General features: G+C 42.1%; 1 protein-coding gene across 5 annotated transcripts in view; it reads left to right on the forward strand.

Moving 5' to 3' along the window:
- NSF (N-ethylmaleimide sensitive factor, vesicle fusing ATPase) overlaps positions 1–16,741 on the forward strand; it is an 84,014-nt gene extending 67,273 nt beyond the window's left edge. For 4 of the 5 annotated variants that reach the window (XM_030022212.2, XM_030022215.2, XM_030022216.2 and 1 more), the window contains exons 18-21: positions 5,320–5,454; positions 6,289–6,402; positions 14,564–14,619; positions 15,213–16,741. In XM_030022212.2, coding sequence (XP_029878072.1) covers positions 5,320–5,454; positions 6,289–6,402; positions 14,564–14,619; positions 15,213–15,231 — 324 coding nt within the window. In that variant the 3' untranslated portion in view covers positions 15,232–16,741. Of the gene's footprint in view, positions 1–5,319; positions 5,455–6,288; positions 6,403–14,563; positions 14,620–15,013 lie in introns of all 5 variants that reach the window. The other variant, XM_030022213.2, reaches the window with a different exon arrangement.
- The last annotated feature ends 483 nt before the right edge of the window (positions 16,742–17,224 follow it).

A 17,224-nucleotide genomic window follows, 5' to 3' on the forward strand; every position in this document is an offset into this window, starting at 1 on the left:
GCATTCCTGATTCCACATCACTTGGTGTGAATTGGAAGAAACTCCAATCAACAGCAATGTTACCTTTATACATGTAAACTGCGGAATCGTGTTTTCTCCCATTACATGTGAAGAATTGTCGATACCCCAAAACACATGCATAAAAATATACAAGAGTCCAAATTTGAGTGAACAGCTAGTGGGTGACTGACAGAGGCACTTCGGTATCTGCCAATACTTGGTTATAGCATAGTTAAGTTCCCCTCAACTCCCCTTGCTTAGGACTGGCTAGATTTGCTGAAATTCTGTAATTGAGACTCCACTGACATGTCGAGACTCCATTTGCTTGTAGCAGAGTTTATGTAATTATGTTCTAGTTTGTCTTTGGTAGTCAATGCAGTAATATGGTGCCCATTAGGAAGTGAATACTGTGTTAGAAGAATCAATGTCATAATGCTTGAAAATGTAGTTGTTTAAAACTACTTCCTGTTTTGATCTTTGAGTCCCATAGTTCTCTGTATGACTATATCCTTTATTCAGATATAATTCCTGTAGTAGAGAGATGAAATCTGGTGTTATCCCACTTCTACAAGGCAGGGGGGCAAGACATGCACCTCTCTACTCGGTATCCCCCCATCAGTGTAGAGGGATCTTGGGCTCCGAACTGGGGCACTTCCATTGCCTAAACTGGGCAGGATGAATCCAAACTTAAGTGATGTGCCTGTATCTAATCTCTGTTGATGGAAGAACTAGGCCTCGACCTGCCCTGATAATGAGTCTGACACCAAATGATCTTAAGCTGTTGAAAAGCCAAGTTCTTCCTTACTTGGTAGGTTCCTCTTGTTAGGCCTGATTTTTGGAAGTTCAGCTTGAATCCTGATCTTCTATGGGCTGAACACATGGCCCATTGCCTTTGCAATGGCTGCTGTAGAAATTAAGGATCAAAAATGTGAATATTTCTGAAAATGGGGGCACTTCAGCAGTACCTCTCACAATAGCAAGAATAAATCCAGTGATATCCTGTGGTGTGTTGTCACTGCAGAGTAGTTGGATGAGGGCAGCTTTTTCAGTTTGGCTTGATGGCTTTTCATGCTTTTGTGGTAATGCCTGGGGCAAAACATTTCTGACTTGTAGGTTTTCCACTTGTTTGCTGAGCAAGTTGCCTGAAACTTTGAAAAGTACAAGGGACTCCTGACACTTCATTTTCTTTTAGTAATTGATACAGCAGAGATTATGCTTGTTTTATGGTAACCGGTTTTCCAGTGGGTCAAGTTTAAAGGTAGCAAGTTGAAGCGCATAGCTTCTTTTGAAGAAAGCAGGGAAGAAATGAGTATGTTTTGGGTGGAGCTGTTGAAAAATTTTAAGCACTGTTTTGCAGAGTAGCCATCTGTTCTGAGGAGTTTTCAACCATTCAGTCGTCAGTGGTTCAGGGTCCTGAGCATGGATCCTAACAGAGATATCTAAAAATTGCTGATGGATCTGACCTCTATTAACTTGTCCTATTGCTTTTGAACCATGTTAAGCTTTTGTCATTCTTAGTGTCATGCTTGCTTGAGTTCAGCTGAGCTGTATGGTGAAAGCAAACATCCTTTTGTTCAGTTTAAAACTGATGCTTGATAATTTCATGTAGTGCTCCCTAGTTTTTATTTTGAGAAACAGCAGTTTTCCCCCCTCATCTCCTCTACAACATGTATGATTTTATAGACCTCTCTGTTTAACCCCCCATCAATTTACCAAGAGTCTATTTAGGGAAGTTACTCCGTATTTCTGACCACCCCCATTGCTTTCCTCTGATTTCTCCAACTCAGTGATGTATTTGAAATTGTATTTGAAATGGCTACGGTTGCATAGTGTCTTAAAGGGCACCCTGGATTCATACAGTAGAATAATGACTTTTGTTTTACTCTTTTCCCATTTTAAAAACATCTGAGTGCTTGCATTTTGAGTAAGGTTTAGTACTGAGCTAGTATTTTCACAGAACTTGCCACAATGACCGATTCCAGTGGCTTTCCTAAATGGTAATAAGTCATTTAGAGTCATTTTTGTGTGTGTAGTAATTGTCTGCTGGCCTGATTTACAGCAAGTTTGGGATTCATCTGACTAAATGTGGCTGTCAGCGGTTTGGTTTTCTACAACTGAACTAGTTGTTTAGAAAATAGTTTGCTGTATGAGTCCAGAGTGTAGGCAGCTTTTCTGGGAGGACGTATGTGTCATCTGGGCTCCATTAACTGAGAAGGAAATGCAGACAATGAGATCATACGTGGACACCTGAAGTTACAGGAGGTAAAACTCAACTCACTAATTATATTTCTGTGCTGCTTACAGCCTTTCCTGGTGAGGCCTTTTAGCCTCTGATGAAACCCCAAACTAGACTCTGTTTTTCTTTTAATCAAGCATGGACTTCATCCATGTAGAAATTGCTCAGGTAGCATCCTTCAAGAAGTTAGTCTGCAAGTTGTTATTCCCTTGATTGATGTCTTATCTGCTGTGCCAGGCACTGTACCCATGCTGTTAGCTATATTTTGGGAACAAATACTGCCTTACTGGCTGCAGTTGGGCGTTTTTTTCCCCCCTAAAATGCTCATAGTTCATGGGAAACTGTTATTAACACAATCCCTTACCCAAGCTGTTCTGGATTTTGAGAATTACATACAGTAATAAACATTTTTTTTAGAAGAATTGCTATAGCTTGTAAAGCAGATTGGTCTTGGTGGTATAGCATTGCATGGATTTGTGCTTGCAAGAAGGTGCATGTTTTGGAGGTCTCAGTTCTGTTAAAGAGTCTTTCTTTGGCTTCCTTTGTACCCTAATACCTTACCTGTATAACAAGAAAACTGTTTGAAGGTGCCCAACAGCATGCATATGACTTGTTACAATTTTTAGAATAATGTAGCAGAAATTTTCCTTACAGGGCTTATACTTTTTACTGAGTTATAGCATATATAATATCAGATATATCAGCATTATTTATGAATTGAACAAAAACTCACTGAGGACAGTGTGTTGAGGAAATATAGAGCAACCATGAAAGCAAAGTAAATCAGAATCGAGATTAAATTTTCTCAATCAAATCTGCTGATAATCCCTGTGTCTGCGTTCTGAAGATTTTAAGCATGCATCAGTTCTTCTGTCACGTGTGCTGTTATCGCAAGAATATCTTAGTGAGTTCAAGGCACCTTTTAACCTTGTCATTGGGGGGTAATTTCAGAGCAAATGTTAAAGGTGTTTGTACCACACTTCTGTGGTTCATGAGCAGGTGATGGTTCAAGTGTTCTTGCGGGACTCATTTCACACAGCTTCCAAGCCTATGTTTAAAGTCTGTTTTACCAACCCCCTCCAAAGATGAAGACTGCTGAAATTTTGCCTTCATGTAGGCAAAACGCTTTTCTGTTGCCAAGCATCATTTATTTTTCTTGGTCTGTTAAGTGCTTTAGCTGAAAATGAGCACCTGATGGAGCTTTCTGAATTCCTTGTAGCAGTGAGGATCAAATGCCATTCACTTACTCTCCACTGAGTGCATTGTTTTTTCATCTTTGCATGCAAGATCTTACTGAATTGCTCAGATTTGGCTCAAACTTGTAAAATGATAAAATATTTTCCTGGCCTTGCTACACAATAACCATCAAAAAGGAAACAAATAATGTGCAATTGTAAAGCCATGGACATGCAGAACATAGTGGAAGCAGCAGCCTACAGAATAGTTGTATTTATGCTTTCTGCGGACATTGTATGCCCTTCTTAAGGCTACCTACAGGCAGTTTTAGACAGACCTTTTTCTGCCTGCTGTGCGCCGTCAGCAGGTGAGTTTTGTCTAGTAATAAAGCATTCCCTACTCCCACTGCAGTTTTAAACCTGGCATTTCTGTTGTCAGTTCAGGAATTGGCTGCTTTTCCCCATTAAATTGCCCAGTAGGTTTCTGAGGATTTCCCCCTCTAAAGAGGTGACTGAGCTGGTGAGTGTGGTGCCTCCTGAGATGTAGGCAGTGATTAATACACAGAAGGGTTAGCACAGTGTTTCCCTGACAAAGCCTTTGTGTGAAGCTCGTGACCTGGGGCATGCTCTGGTTTCAACCTGCCAGGCATTACTTCCTTGTGCTGTCTTAGGCTAAAAACAAACTTGAAGTGAGCACTTGAGTTCGTTACCAGTTCTGGTGCTTTCTCATTGTCCATCACCCAAAGCAGGAATGTAATCTGTTGAAACACAAAAAGTCAGTGAATACAATGGCACTCAGGGAAAAATAAACAAATGCTGCAAAGATGCATCATCTTCATCAGGAATGTATTAAGTTTAAATAGGTTTTCATCCTTTGTCAAAGGAATGCAAAGCACTTTTGATATTAATTCTGACTGCTCTGTGGGCATGGTTTTTAGGTTTTTTGTTTGTGTTGGTTTTTTTTATGATGAACAGGGTTTTGTGTCACAAAAGTTGAAATATAGAACTTTACCCTTTGTCTCTGAGCATCAGCTAAACTTCTGTACAGCAAATGAGGAGGATACTTGGCCAGCTAGGCCTCCCCTCAACTCATGGGCTCCTTGTGTACTGAATCGGAAAAGAGACTGATCACAGCTGATAATGTCAAAAGCTCCTTTTGTCAGCCAACGTTTATCGGTGTCTGAACGCTGCATGGTCAAATTCAAATAGCATAGAAATGGCATTTTCGAGATGAACTAGCAAAAGTTGATTTTTATTGGCAGTTGATGTTTTCCATTTGTTGCTCTATTATTTATAAACCCTGTTATTGCTCAGGCCAACTTGAAATTGGTGTGTGCACTGTTGGTTTGAACTCAGAGGTTGCCAGACGTGGTACTGTCCTTTTATACAACCACACTGGCAATGGGAAGTCTTACGAACTTACGGCAACCTCCGCTCTTAAAGCGTGAGCTGTAAAACCATTGGAACTGTCTGTACAGTGGCAGAGAATTCACTGTACCCACAGGATTTCTAAAGACAGAGTGTTCCCCTGAGAAGTCATCTGTAATTCAGCTTTTGGGTGTGGGGGTTTGCTCGTATTTTTAATTTAATGAGGATTCAGCTATTTATAGTGATGAATTTAGAAGGAAAGGTAAGGTAGGAAAGCTGTAAGTATGAGTGGGTCTTCTGTGTACCATAATTTTCGCACCCCATTGGTGGCATTACTCTGGAATGTGATCCTAGTCTTGTATGGTTAATGTTGACTGCCTCAATTACTGAGACATTTAATCCTATTAATTTTATTTGAAGTCATATTTTTACATGGCCATTTTCTATTTTTAATTTCTAGTTAGCTGAAGCTTCCCAAGGTGGGTTCTCCTCTTTTCTCTTGTTTTCTCTTTCTTGACACTTATTCCATTGTGTGGACAGGGTCGCAAGCTTCTCATCATTGGAACCACCAGTCGCAAAGATGTCCTGCAGGAAATGGAAATGCTGAACGCTTTCAGCACTACGATTCATGTGCCCAACATTGCAACAGGGGAGCAGCTGATGGAGGCTTTGGAGGTGAGAAAAAGTTCAAGGATGACAAATAAGCTCAAAAATTGCTGGAAATGAGTGATTTTGTGGTAGCTCTGCATTTGGGAACACTGTCCCTCTTAACATTATGCCATAACATAACAGTTCTAAGGCTTCTCTGAATTAGTTTTCGATACATAAATTAAGTCAAAACGAGAGAACGGTAGGTCTAGAGAAGAAGTTTGTTTGTTCCGACGGCATGAAAGTGGGTAATGATTATAATCGGGGCACTTAAACTGAACATGCCTGGAGGGTGCCAAGCTCTCATGAACTGGAACAACATCAGATGAAGGTGTTTGGTGCTGAAGAGATTATAGGTTCTTTATAAATTCGTGCCCTTAGTGGCTTCTTATTCTATGCCATAGTGGAAATTGTAGTGAATATTGAAGGCTGTTAAAATAAACTTAACAGACAAATCTTTTGTGCAGACTTGCAAAACTGTCACAATGATAATATCCCTAAAGCCTGAAAGACACAGACACTCTTGCAGCAGTTTTGAAAACTTACTGTGGCTTGAGCCACTGTGTTCCTTCTAGACTCTAATCTGGAGAAAACCTAGAATGGATCATAAAAGAGAATCATTAACTGTTCAATTAGAGATGTTATGAAAAGAACCATTATGGAATAAAAGAATGTAAGTGTTTTGCCTTGTTTAGACATATTGCAACAAATTTTCCTTCTAAGCTAGAAAATGTTGTCTGGCTTCTCATTCCCTTTTTCCTGAGTTAGGTAGCATCATTCCTACTGACAGTCTCCTGTTGTTGATTTCTTTTTTTTTTTTTTTTTTTTTTTTTTTTTTTTTTTTTTTTCCCCCCCCTCCAGCTCCTGGGTAACTTCAAAGACAAGGAACGCAGCACTATTGCACAGAATGTCAAAGGGAAGCCTGTCTGGATTGGTATCAAGAAGCTGCTGATGCTGATAGAAATGTCATTACAAGTAAGAGTGTTTCTGGTCCAGGAAGGACTGTGATAAATAGAGCAGTCTTAGAAGTTCCCACTTCTCTGCAGACTCCTATGTTAGCTGTGTGGTAGGAGCCTTTGAATCGGTTTAATTGAGAAAAGAGCTACAGTGAGAAGAAATTTTCTCAACAAAGAAATCACCAGGTCTTGGTCCACAGAGAGATCTTTAAAAACTACAGTGCCTATAGGCTGTTTAGAGCTGCACTTCAGAGAGGAGCATCTGGCAACTGGAGGGATTGGATTAACTTACCTTTCATGAAATTTCTTCTCTACACCCAGCATGTTAAGATTGCAGATAGCAATCACTTAGGTTTTTTTTTTAAAGAAAAAGGTGCCTGTGCAGGTGTATGTTCTCTTTCCCTGAAGAAGATAAATCTGTCAGGCTGTTCAGCTGCTCTTCTCTTTATTTTCCACTTTCAGCACTTTAAAGAAAATAATTGCAGAGGGTAGAAATATGTAGCTCTTAACCCTCCCCCGCACCCATCATCTATGCCTGCAAGCCAGCCATCAAGCTTGTGCTCGACAGTATATGCATGCTAAAAATGAGAGGGTGTAGCATGCAGCTCTAATCCTCCGCGGCTGACATTTCAGCGCCCTTCTGAGTCCTTCCCCCCCCTCGCACACACTCTCTTTTCACATCAAATGGATTTAGTGCAGCTGAGTGAACTGTCCTTAGATCTTCCTAGGAGAGGCTGAGCATAAGCTAAGAGGCATGTAGTTTAGCAGCATATAAGTCATGTATCCCTCTGTTCACTATTCACATTTCTGTTAAAACTTGCACAGCACTAAGGATGTGCTCTGACTGGATGTCACCTCAGGGAATAAAGTCATTTATCTAGATTACTTTTTCCTCTTCTTCCTTGGCTTTTAATTCCATACCTACAGGCAAGTCAGTAAGTCATTGCTCACATGTATTAAATGTATTTAAGGGGTGCAGGCCTTCAGGGACTGCCTGGCTCTGTTGCAGTCCATTTCACTTAGCCTTGACAATCGACTCCTTCTTCTGACACAGGATGTTTTCTTTTGCTGCTTTGACCTTAAGTGTTGGTTCTTTTCAAAACTGAAGGTGAAGGTTATGTAAATTATGGGCAGTTCTGAATCTGAAGCATGGGTGGAAATGCTTACCCCAGCCTTGTTCACAGGATTGCCCCATGACTGCACACCTGTGATGCTGTAGATAGGGAGTCTTCACGCTGCCCTATTCTGTGCAGACAGGTAAACTGGTCTTGTGCATTTTTTTTTTTTTTTTTTTTTAACCAGGCCACCGTTTTGTAGTTGAGTCCATGACCAATCAGGCTGGGAGAAGACAGGCAGAACTGACTCTGCCATTTCTGACAAATTGAACAAGTGTAAAATGAAGGACTGCTACTGCTGATATGATGATTGATAATCCACCTTTGCTACTATACATGGATGGTTGGTAGCGAGGCGACTTACGTTATTACACTCAATTCAGGTAGTTGTGTAATAGCATAGGTAATAGCATATGGAAGCTAAATATGAAGCAGTTCTGTTCCGAAAGGTCTGAGGTGTTTACATGACTCTGTCTGCTGAACTGCTGTAAATACAGGAAAGCAATACAGGCTCTCACTAAATAGGAGAACACTCATACCTGAATGCATTGAAAGACCACAATGATATCTAATTTGGCTAGCTTGTACAGGAAAGCAGAATTTCACCAAATGAGAAGTCCAAGACTAGTTCCTTTTTTCACTGAGCTAGACCACAGCTTTTTAGAAAGAGATTTGAATCTGAAATACCTTAAAAATTCCAACTGATGGATGAAATTTCTCAAAATTCAGCTGATTAGATCCCATGGTGAATGAATTCTTTGCAAAAAATGTGCACCTAGTTTCTTTCTCTGCAGTCACTGGATCTAACCGTGTTTTTTGTTTTAGTAGACTAGTAAACCCAATATATGCTATATGTAGCTATTCTTAAGCTGTTCAAATGACTTTCGGTTTGTTTCAGACTAAAGTCTTGCTGAACCAGTCTCTCAATGTCAAAATCCTTTCTTAGGGTACTGTGAATCACTGCATTGCTCTGGTATCTTGGGTTGCTTTGTTACCTTGTTTACGAGCCTTGTAAACCCACACTTTTTGGCAGCTTAATTTCCCTCAAACTATGTTTATTGCTATTCCTGGCCTTCTTTAATGTCAAACTACTCGTATTTAGTTTCATATACTTTGGTCACCTTGTATACACTGAGTGTCCTGGAATGATGTTATGTTCTTGTTCAAAAGAAGTCTTTGATGAATGGGTACACTCATGATTTGCCACAAGAATCCAGAAAAGTTTAGTTTTGAAGTATCCCTGGCTGCAGTACCTAGACCACCTCGCAGTGCTATCAGGTGCCACGCTAGCTTCACCCTGCCCTGATACTGCAACCCTACCCTGGGGTGCTGCTGGATACATGAGCTTTCTTTTTCCGTAGCTAGAGGGCTGGTTCCTTCTGCTTATTTTGCCTGCCTGTCTTGTTGCTCTTGGACCTTGCTGGCAACACTCCAAAAACCAAGGTCTCTCTCCTTCTTGGAGTAGGAACCCGAATGAGCCAGGCAGCTTTCCAGAAAGCCCCTTTTTGCACCTCCAGTATTTCCTGATTTGGTAACTTCTGTTTAGCATAAATAAAACTTAAGTTAATCTAAGCTGTTTGTAATGTATTTTAACTTACATGGGAACTTATTTTGAAAGGTCATCATATAATGTTGCCTGTATTATTTTAAACTAAACGCTGTATCTGGACATACTAAGAGTTTGGATTTTATGACAGGTTTACAGGAGTACTGTACTACCCAAGGGCATGCACATCTTGGAGTATCTCTTCTTCTCTGGACTGAAGATTAATGAAGTCTCTTCAGTTGCCTTTTTTCCTAAGGGCTCCCAGGAATGTCCTGGGGATACTGCATTACCTAGAAACGAACAGCCATTTTCTTGCCACCTGTCTGAGCTGTGTCACAGAGTCAGGCTCTCCACTGTTCTTCTAGAAAATCTTGCATCCAGTTTGACAGCAGCATTTCTCCTTTCACAGGGCACTAGAAGGTCTTTTCAAGAGTCCTGAACCTGCTGCTTCTTTGCACTTTGACACCATCTTCTGCTCCTTCCAGGGTAGATCAACCTTCTGGTTTTGTGTTTGTGTTTTTTAGTAAGTTATTTGATCAAGTTTGCCTCTTTGTTGCATTTCAGCTTCCTGGTTTTGTCTTTTGGACAAGATATTGTGTCTGCAGATAAATGCTGTTCCTCCCAAAGAGTCTGTAGAGACTGTGTCAGTACAGATTATGGACAAAGGGTCTTACCATGGCCACTTTCTTAGGTCCGAGTGAAAAGGGGAGGGGAAGCAGCATCTTTGATTGGGAAACAGAACGCTCGCATTGGCAAATTTGAATTTCAGCTGGTGGTGTTAGTACAGATTTTCCAGGAATGAAGAGATCTGTTTGTATATATCCATCTCAGATCATGTTGTTTTTTTTAACAGAACTATCTGATTGGTCCTTTGTTGTTATTTCCTGAGTGTGATGACTTTTCTATGGTTTCCTAATGTTTCACCAAGGTCCTGGTAACAGGACCATCTTCTTTGCAGGTAGATAATAGTCTTGGTTCCTGGTCAGTCAGTGAGATAAGTAAACTTAGAATATGCCAGGTCCTTTGACTATTCTGTGTGACATTCTCCTTTTATCAGCTTTGGGCTTTCTGTCGATGGCCAGAACCTTGCTCCATCTCAGTGTTCATTGTTCCTTGTGTCAGTCTGAGATGTGACGGATTCTCTCTTTACTCAGTAAATTGCCCAGTTTTGTGTCCTCTGCAAAAAGTGTCTTGACTCTTCACCCACTGTTTCATGCAATAGACTGTTGGTATTGGCGTCCCTGGCAGCATAAACATTTGCTATGCTTGTATAGATTTTGCCTTTGGCCCTCAGCAGTGATTCTGTACGGAGTGCAAGTGCTTATGGTAGTGAGTTGCTGTTTCTCTAACCATCAAGCTGCCTTTCACTGGTCTGCCTGATTTGCAGAATACTTAAGATCTTAGAATCACAGAATCATTCTTGTTGGAAAGGACCTCAGGACATCATCTAATCCAGTTCAGACCTTCAGAAAGTGTAAGTGTAAATGACCACAGACATCTCGCCACCTTCTTTGACATCAACGTTTGATGGGAACCAGGCCTTTCCAGCTCCAACAGGAATGGATGAAGTTTGGCTTTTGGACTGTTTGCCAGCAAGGTCCACTTCTTGGCAGTTCATTTGTCTAGCTCTTACAGCTTTCTCATGGAGAATCTGTCTGTGAGTTTGGACCATAGCTGAAAAGTCAAATCTGAGGACTTGGTGGGCTGCCACTTGAGTTACTCCTCTGAAGAACTCCTTTCAGAAGTAGATGTCTTTACTGTCAGTATCTACAAAAATGCCGTGTGTCTTATCTGAAAAGGCCAGGGATTGCTCTCAGATGCACTTTTCTACTCATGGTCAAAGATCAAATGCATTTTGTCTTTTTCCTCAAATCCCTTTCTTTTATGGGCTGTGTCTGAAGCTTGTTGAGAGTGTGCACGCTGGTAATTCTTTTTGCTTAAGTTTGGCCTTGGCAGCTCTGGTTCCCAGGCTTGCTTTGGCTGTCCATGTAACTTGAGGTTTCAGCCACTTTTGAACCTCCTGTCCAGGACTCGCGGTGAGCACTTCATCTAGCTTGCCATGCAGGTGGTATCTGGTTCTCTAGGGTAAACTGTTCATGATGACCTTCTCTTTGGGTGAATGTCATGGAGAGCAGGAAGGTACTAAAGAGATACACTCTGCTAATTGCACCCGTAGCATTTTTTTAATCTTTGTCTAGGCCAGCCCCCTGCTCAGACCAAGCACAATGAACTAGAACAGGTTGCTCAGGGCCATGTCCAGTTGGGTCTTGAATACCTCCAAGGATGGAGACTCCATAACCTCCATGGGCAGTCCCTAATAGTGTGTGATCACCCTTGCAATGAAAAGCTTTCTTTTCTGTTTATGTGGAACTACGTTTCAATTTGTGCCTGTGACCTCCTGCCCTGTCAATGGGCACCACTCAGAAGAGCATCTCTCTCTTCTTCTTTACTCCCTCCCATCAGGTATTTATACACATTGGTAAGAGTCATCCTGCCCTCCCCAGTCCCGAGTCTTCTCCACTCCAGACTAAACAGTCTTACCTCTCACAGCCTCTCTTTGTGTGACAGATGCTCGAGAAATTTAATCATCCTTGTGACCTGTTGCTGGACTCTCTCTGGTATGTCACTCTCTCTCTCTTGTACTGGGGAGCTCTGAACTGGACACTGTCCGCCAGGTGTGGTGTCACTGAGAAGAGGGCAAGAATCATCTCCCTCGATCTGGTAGCAATGTTCCTCCTAACAAATCCCAGGATGCTGTTGGCCATCTTTGTTGCAAGGGCCCATTGCTGGTTCAAGTTCAACTTGTCCTCCAGGACCGTCAGGTCCTTTTCTGCAAAGTCACTTTCCAACTGGTTGTCCCCCAGCCTGTACTGGTGCATGGGGTTATTCCTGCGTAGGTGGAAGACTTCGCATTTCCCTTTGTTGAAGTGCTTGAGATTTGTGTCAGTCTGTATCTCCGTCCAATTGAGGTCTCTCTGAATGACAGCACCATCATCAAGTGCATGAAACACACCTCCCAATTGCATGTCATCTGCAAACTTGCTGAGGGTGCACTCTGTCCCCAAATCCTGTTTGTTAATAAAGAGGTTAAAGAGTGTCGGCTCCCATAGGATGCCTGGCATATACCACTAGTGACTGGCCTTCAGCTGGACTTAACGCCACTGATCACAACTTTTTGAGCCCAGCAGTTTAACCAGTTTTCAGGCCATTGTGCTGTCCCAGTTATTTAGTCTGTACTTGCCAGTAAATGATACTTTGTTTGTGTGGCCACCTGGAGTTGTGGTCACACCTTTATCAAGTACTAGCCTTTCTGGAAACATCTAGAAATAGAGGAAGAGAGGTGGCTGGGTTGTCATAAGACTATAGGCTAAATGAGGTCAGAATGCACCTCAAGATGCCACCTAGTCCAACCTCCTGCTTAAGCAGGATCAGCCACATGATCAGACCAGAGTCCTTTGAATGGGGAAGATCTGAGACCCTTTGCCAAGTGAGAGTCACATGCTTAGTCTTATTACACCCGTGTATTCCCTGAGAGAAAGGGGACTTCCAAGTAATCAGTGTTCAGGGTGTGTGGCCCATATGCACGTACTCCTATCCCAATTGTCTTCAGCCTTTCTGATATAATCATAGAATCCTTTAGGTTGGAAAAGACCTTTAAGATCGAGTCCAGCCATAAACCTAACACTGCCAAGTTTACCACTAAACCATGTCCCTGGGTGCTACGTCTACACATAGAAATGGGACATCTGAAATAGTGACAGATGTACTTTTCCCTTGTGACGACTGGGAGAGAGAGTGGAGAAGATTTAGGCTAGAGGGATACTGCAAGCACCAGCTTTCTGGTCTCCAGTTATGTGGCACAACAGTGCCTCTCTTAGTACCTGTGTATTATACATTTCAAACACTGCTTTAGGTGATGGGGTATCCTTTCTTTCCTTCTGGGATCCTGAACATTACCAGTATTCCTTTGCATGTTAAAAACGCAATTTAATAGCTCAGTGATCCTCACTAAGTTCTTTAAATCATCTTGTTTCAGTGAATTTATTTTTCTGATCTAAAAATAGTTCAGTAGTTGGTATTGAGGTATTGGCCTTGCTGACATATTTCAAAGTGATAGGAAGTTACACATTTTTAGGCTTTTCTTAGCACAAAACAGAAATTCTCATTGGCTGTTTCTTCCCTGCCTGCATCACTGGTAATACTGTTGTTGTTTTAGGATTTAATTTCTTCCAAGCTGTTTTTGAAGACATTTGTGTTGCTCTCAGTTGCAGTGGTCATGGTTTTAAATAGATGACTTCTTCACATCTGGAATTGGTGGAAATTTTCCTTTAGGAATATAAAACGTGGTAGAGGAGTTCAAGGGCCCTTGTTCGGCCTCTTTGTGGGGAGGCCAGGGCACATGCTGAAACTTTGCTTCCCCCCTCCAAGGATAAGTCCCAGTTTTATGTTTTCTAGAGCACTTGCCTATTTATTACTAAGTGGGTGATAGAGCTGGGAATCTTACAACCAGTCAGCTTCATAGTACCATTTACTGAATGTTTTCAGAATGAACCCACTGTATTTTTGACAGTGTGTTAAAGATACAAGGTGTTGATGAAGATTACAGAATGAACAGAAGTTGGAGTTTCTAGGCCAGATGAACTGTTGCAACACAAAGATACTCTGAGAACCAACGGGCTCCAATTTCCAAATGTTTATAGTCCTAACTCACTGTGTTTTGGTGTAGCGATGGCAATTTGCCTAGAGTCTTTCACATTAGAGAGGATCAACCAGCCCATCCATCAGCACAAAGGACAGATGCGATTATACGTTGTGTCTTCTGATGGCAGCCTGAGTCTCTGCCTCCTTAGCAGACCTTCCTCCTGCTTCCCTGTTGTCTGTATCTCAGTGTTGGGGGAGAGGCAGGACTGAACTTTAGGGAATGTTCCTGGTTGATGGAGCCACAACACAAGCTGGTACTGCAGGTTCTGGAAGCCTTGCACTGTGATTCAGTTTTCCCTTATGTGCTAACCCACCATGTGCAGCTGCTTTCCTCTGGTGCTGTGGTGCTGGAGCTGTAAGGGCTAAGGAAGACAGAGGAAAGTTGAGGACATCTTCAGTCCTTAATTTGCTGCCCCAGCTCTGGAAAGGGGCAGATAGAAGCAGACACAGAATGGGCCTGGCTTGTGCAGAACCAGGCTAGAATTGGTGGTGTGGGGTGAAGCTAGCGTGCAGACTGCCATGAAAACAGAAGTACCTGATAGAAATGCTTGCGTATGTTTCCAGTCTGGCTCATTTCCTAGCGATGTGAGCATGCTAAGCTTGTGCTAACCGCCTTTTTCTCTTGGTGCAGTGCTGTTATCTGCACTACTTAGCTGCAGAACTTCTGAACAAGCAGGCTGATCTCTGGCCAGGCCAATGCATGGGCAAAGCAAACACACACACATGCATCTCCAGCTATCTTTGTGGCCTCATTTTCCTATTGGGCTACTTGGAAGATTGCACTGCATTAACGGACGTCTGTTTTGTTTGGTGTTTAGATGGATCCTGAGTATCGGGTGAAAAAATTCTTGGCTCTTCTGAGAGAAGAAGGAACGTAAGTACTTTTATTTTAAAGCATTCTTTAAAATTCTTTTCCCTGCTCAGAAACAAGTACCTCTTTGAGGGGAAACTACAGTGTAGTATATCTGATCTCATTGTTGGCCCCTCCTATATTTACAGATATATCAGATCAGTTCTCCTTACAGCTGTATGCCAGTTGTTTTGGGAGGGAGGAGGTCCTGAAGACTTTTTGAGAACCTGCATGCCTGAATTCTCTGCTTTTCTTAATTTACCTGTGACTTTAAAATTTAAATGAGATATTGAACCACAGTTTAGCTTTCTTTAGTTAAAGTAAATCAGAGGAGATTCTGCTAGAGTTAAAATCTGGAACTTTTATTTCTTGTATTTCTCCTGTCTGAGAGAAGGATGTCATACTCTTTCCCCTGTAGGTATCACAGGGAATAGTTGAGCCCAGTCTTGACAGTGGCATCTCCTAGAAAATGACTTTCTAATACATGTAGGGCAGTACCTGTGCTGGGGAAACTCACAACAGTATCTATCCTGGCTACATGTGAGTGGGTTCCAGTGTGTGCTTGATGCTTTTATACATGTGCATGCTTTCTTGATGGATTTGGCTTCTTTTGCAAGAGTTCCTTCCCTAGACTGAAGGTGGACCAAGTGCAAGATCAACAGCTGGAAAAGTGACCAACCTGGAGAATATACACTGGGATCTTTACTCTTCTATGTTCAACACACTGGACAAAGTGAAATGCTTCCCTGTTTCCAAGAACCCAATGTGGAATCTGCATGTTTAGTGCAATACGGTATCTTTATTCTTCGTCTTTAATATACTGATGTCATGTGGAAGTGTCTTCTAGAACACTGTGCTTCTGTCTCTGTGCAGGCGAGGCTGCGTTCTCATTTGATTTTAGCATGGGGGAAATGTCCTGTAAGTTTTGAAGCTAACGCTCACTTGTGTCCAGCATCCAGTTGCTATGATAGGAAAGAAATCCTGACTTCTAATAAAACCTGACAGTCTGTGGTGAAGGCATATTAAAGTACTACTCTGTCTTATCCTGATCTGATGAACGGTTTCTTGTTATGTCATCCTATGCTTCATTGAACATTGAGCCAGGCTGATAACCTGAAGACAGTGCCCACAATAATTCAGCTCCAGAAGGCCTAGATGCTAGTACCTGCTTTCTTTTATATCCAGGTATTTTGTGGCTCGATGAGAGACTGGCTAGTGGCATTAAGGACTGGAAGAAGGCAGGGAATTATGTTGATCAGAGTAAAGGACACTTCCAAATCCAGTATTTAAGGCATCAAAGCTTGTTGTTAATTCAACAACAGTTCTAGAGATGCTGATTCTAGCCTGAAAGCTCTTCATGAGTGCAATATAGATGGCAGCTTTGGTATTAGCCAGCCTCATTATGTCCCATTTTTTTGCCATGTTACCAAAGGTTGAAATTCCTCCTTAGAGATAGAGAGGAAGCCAAGCTCTGCAGATGCACGAGATATGTATTGCCATGTTTTTGCACTGAAATAAAGGAATGTATCAAACTTTGCTATGTGGTTGTTCCCCAATAATCACCTCGCATCAATGAGATGCTGTCGATGATGACTGCATGAGGCTACTCCCCTCTGGTTCTTTGGCTCCACATGTTTAGTAAGGTTCATGGAACATACCTCAATTTGGTGGGGCATGAAATCAAAGCCATTTATGAGCTCTTAGTCAGTGTAGCTTCCTAAACTTGACCAGACACGCTGCTAAGGGCTAGCAGCTTTACCCAAAGCAGTGTTCCCAGGGAAAGAGGGTGCTTCACATTCTTTCAGGCCCAAAGGTGAAGGTACTGTAGTCCTTAGTGCATACTTACAGCAGTCGGAATATTTTAGTCACTCCACTCTGGTTTCTTTTCCTTTGGCAGTGCTGTTGTATTGTGATGACATTGCGAGTCCCGGTGGTTATTATTCCCTCTCATTTTGTGTACGATCTTGTGAATTTATTTGTTCCTTTCTTTCCTCTGCTAGTCCTAGTGACAGCAGCACACATTAACTTATATTTTGGAGTAAATGATGTAAACCTTATTGTGTCTGTCCAGAACTATTGATGAATAAATACCTGGTTTAATTGCACATTCAATGGATTCAATAAAAAGCACAACTACTTGTGATGATCTGGGAGACATCTGTGTCTTTGGTGCTAGTCGATCAGAGGTGTATATATAGAGTGCTGATGTACGGCATGAAGATAGCAAAGCTATTCCCAGGCTGCTGAGAGCCAGAGGGATGCTCACCCTAAGCATGGATGGATTGAATATATCCCCAGCCTGGATAGCTTGACCACAGGTAGTCTTAAAGGAGTTGGCTGAGAAGACCTCTGGTCCAACCCATTCTGGAGTTTTCTGGACCTTGCAGTGCTGAGGAAGCCCCAAAGATGTACACGTGTGTATGTGTGTTTGTGAGTTAGGTGTATCACACTTGAAGAAGGCCATGTTGGAAAACCAGGGCAAACTGTTGGGTGTGACATCCCACCCATTCCGAACTATTCTGAGATCTCCACCCAAGAGGTTTCCTGCAGGTGGCAGAAGAGAATGACTCCTGGCAGCACCTTCCCACCACATTTTCTCCGTGACACACTGCCTGGGCAAGACTGGCTT

Source organism: Aquila chrysaetos, chromosome 8 (genome assembly GCF_900496995.4).
Source record: "Aquila chrysaetos chrysaetos chromosome 8, bAquChr1.4, whole genome shotgun sequence".
NCBI classification, from domain to species: domain Eukaryota; kingdom Metazoa; phylum Chordata; class Aves; order Accipitriformes; family Accipitridae; genus Aquila; species Aquila chrysaetos.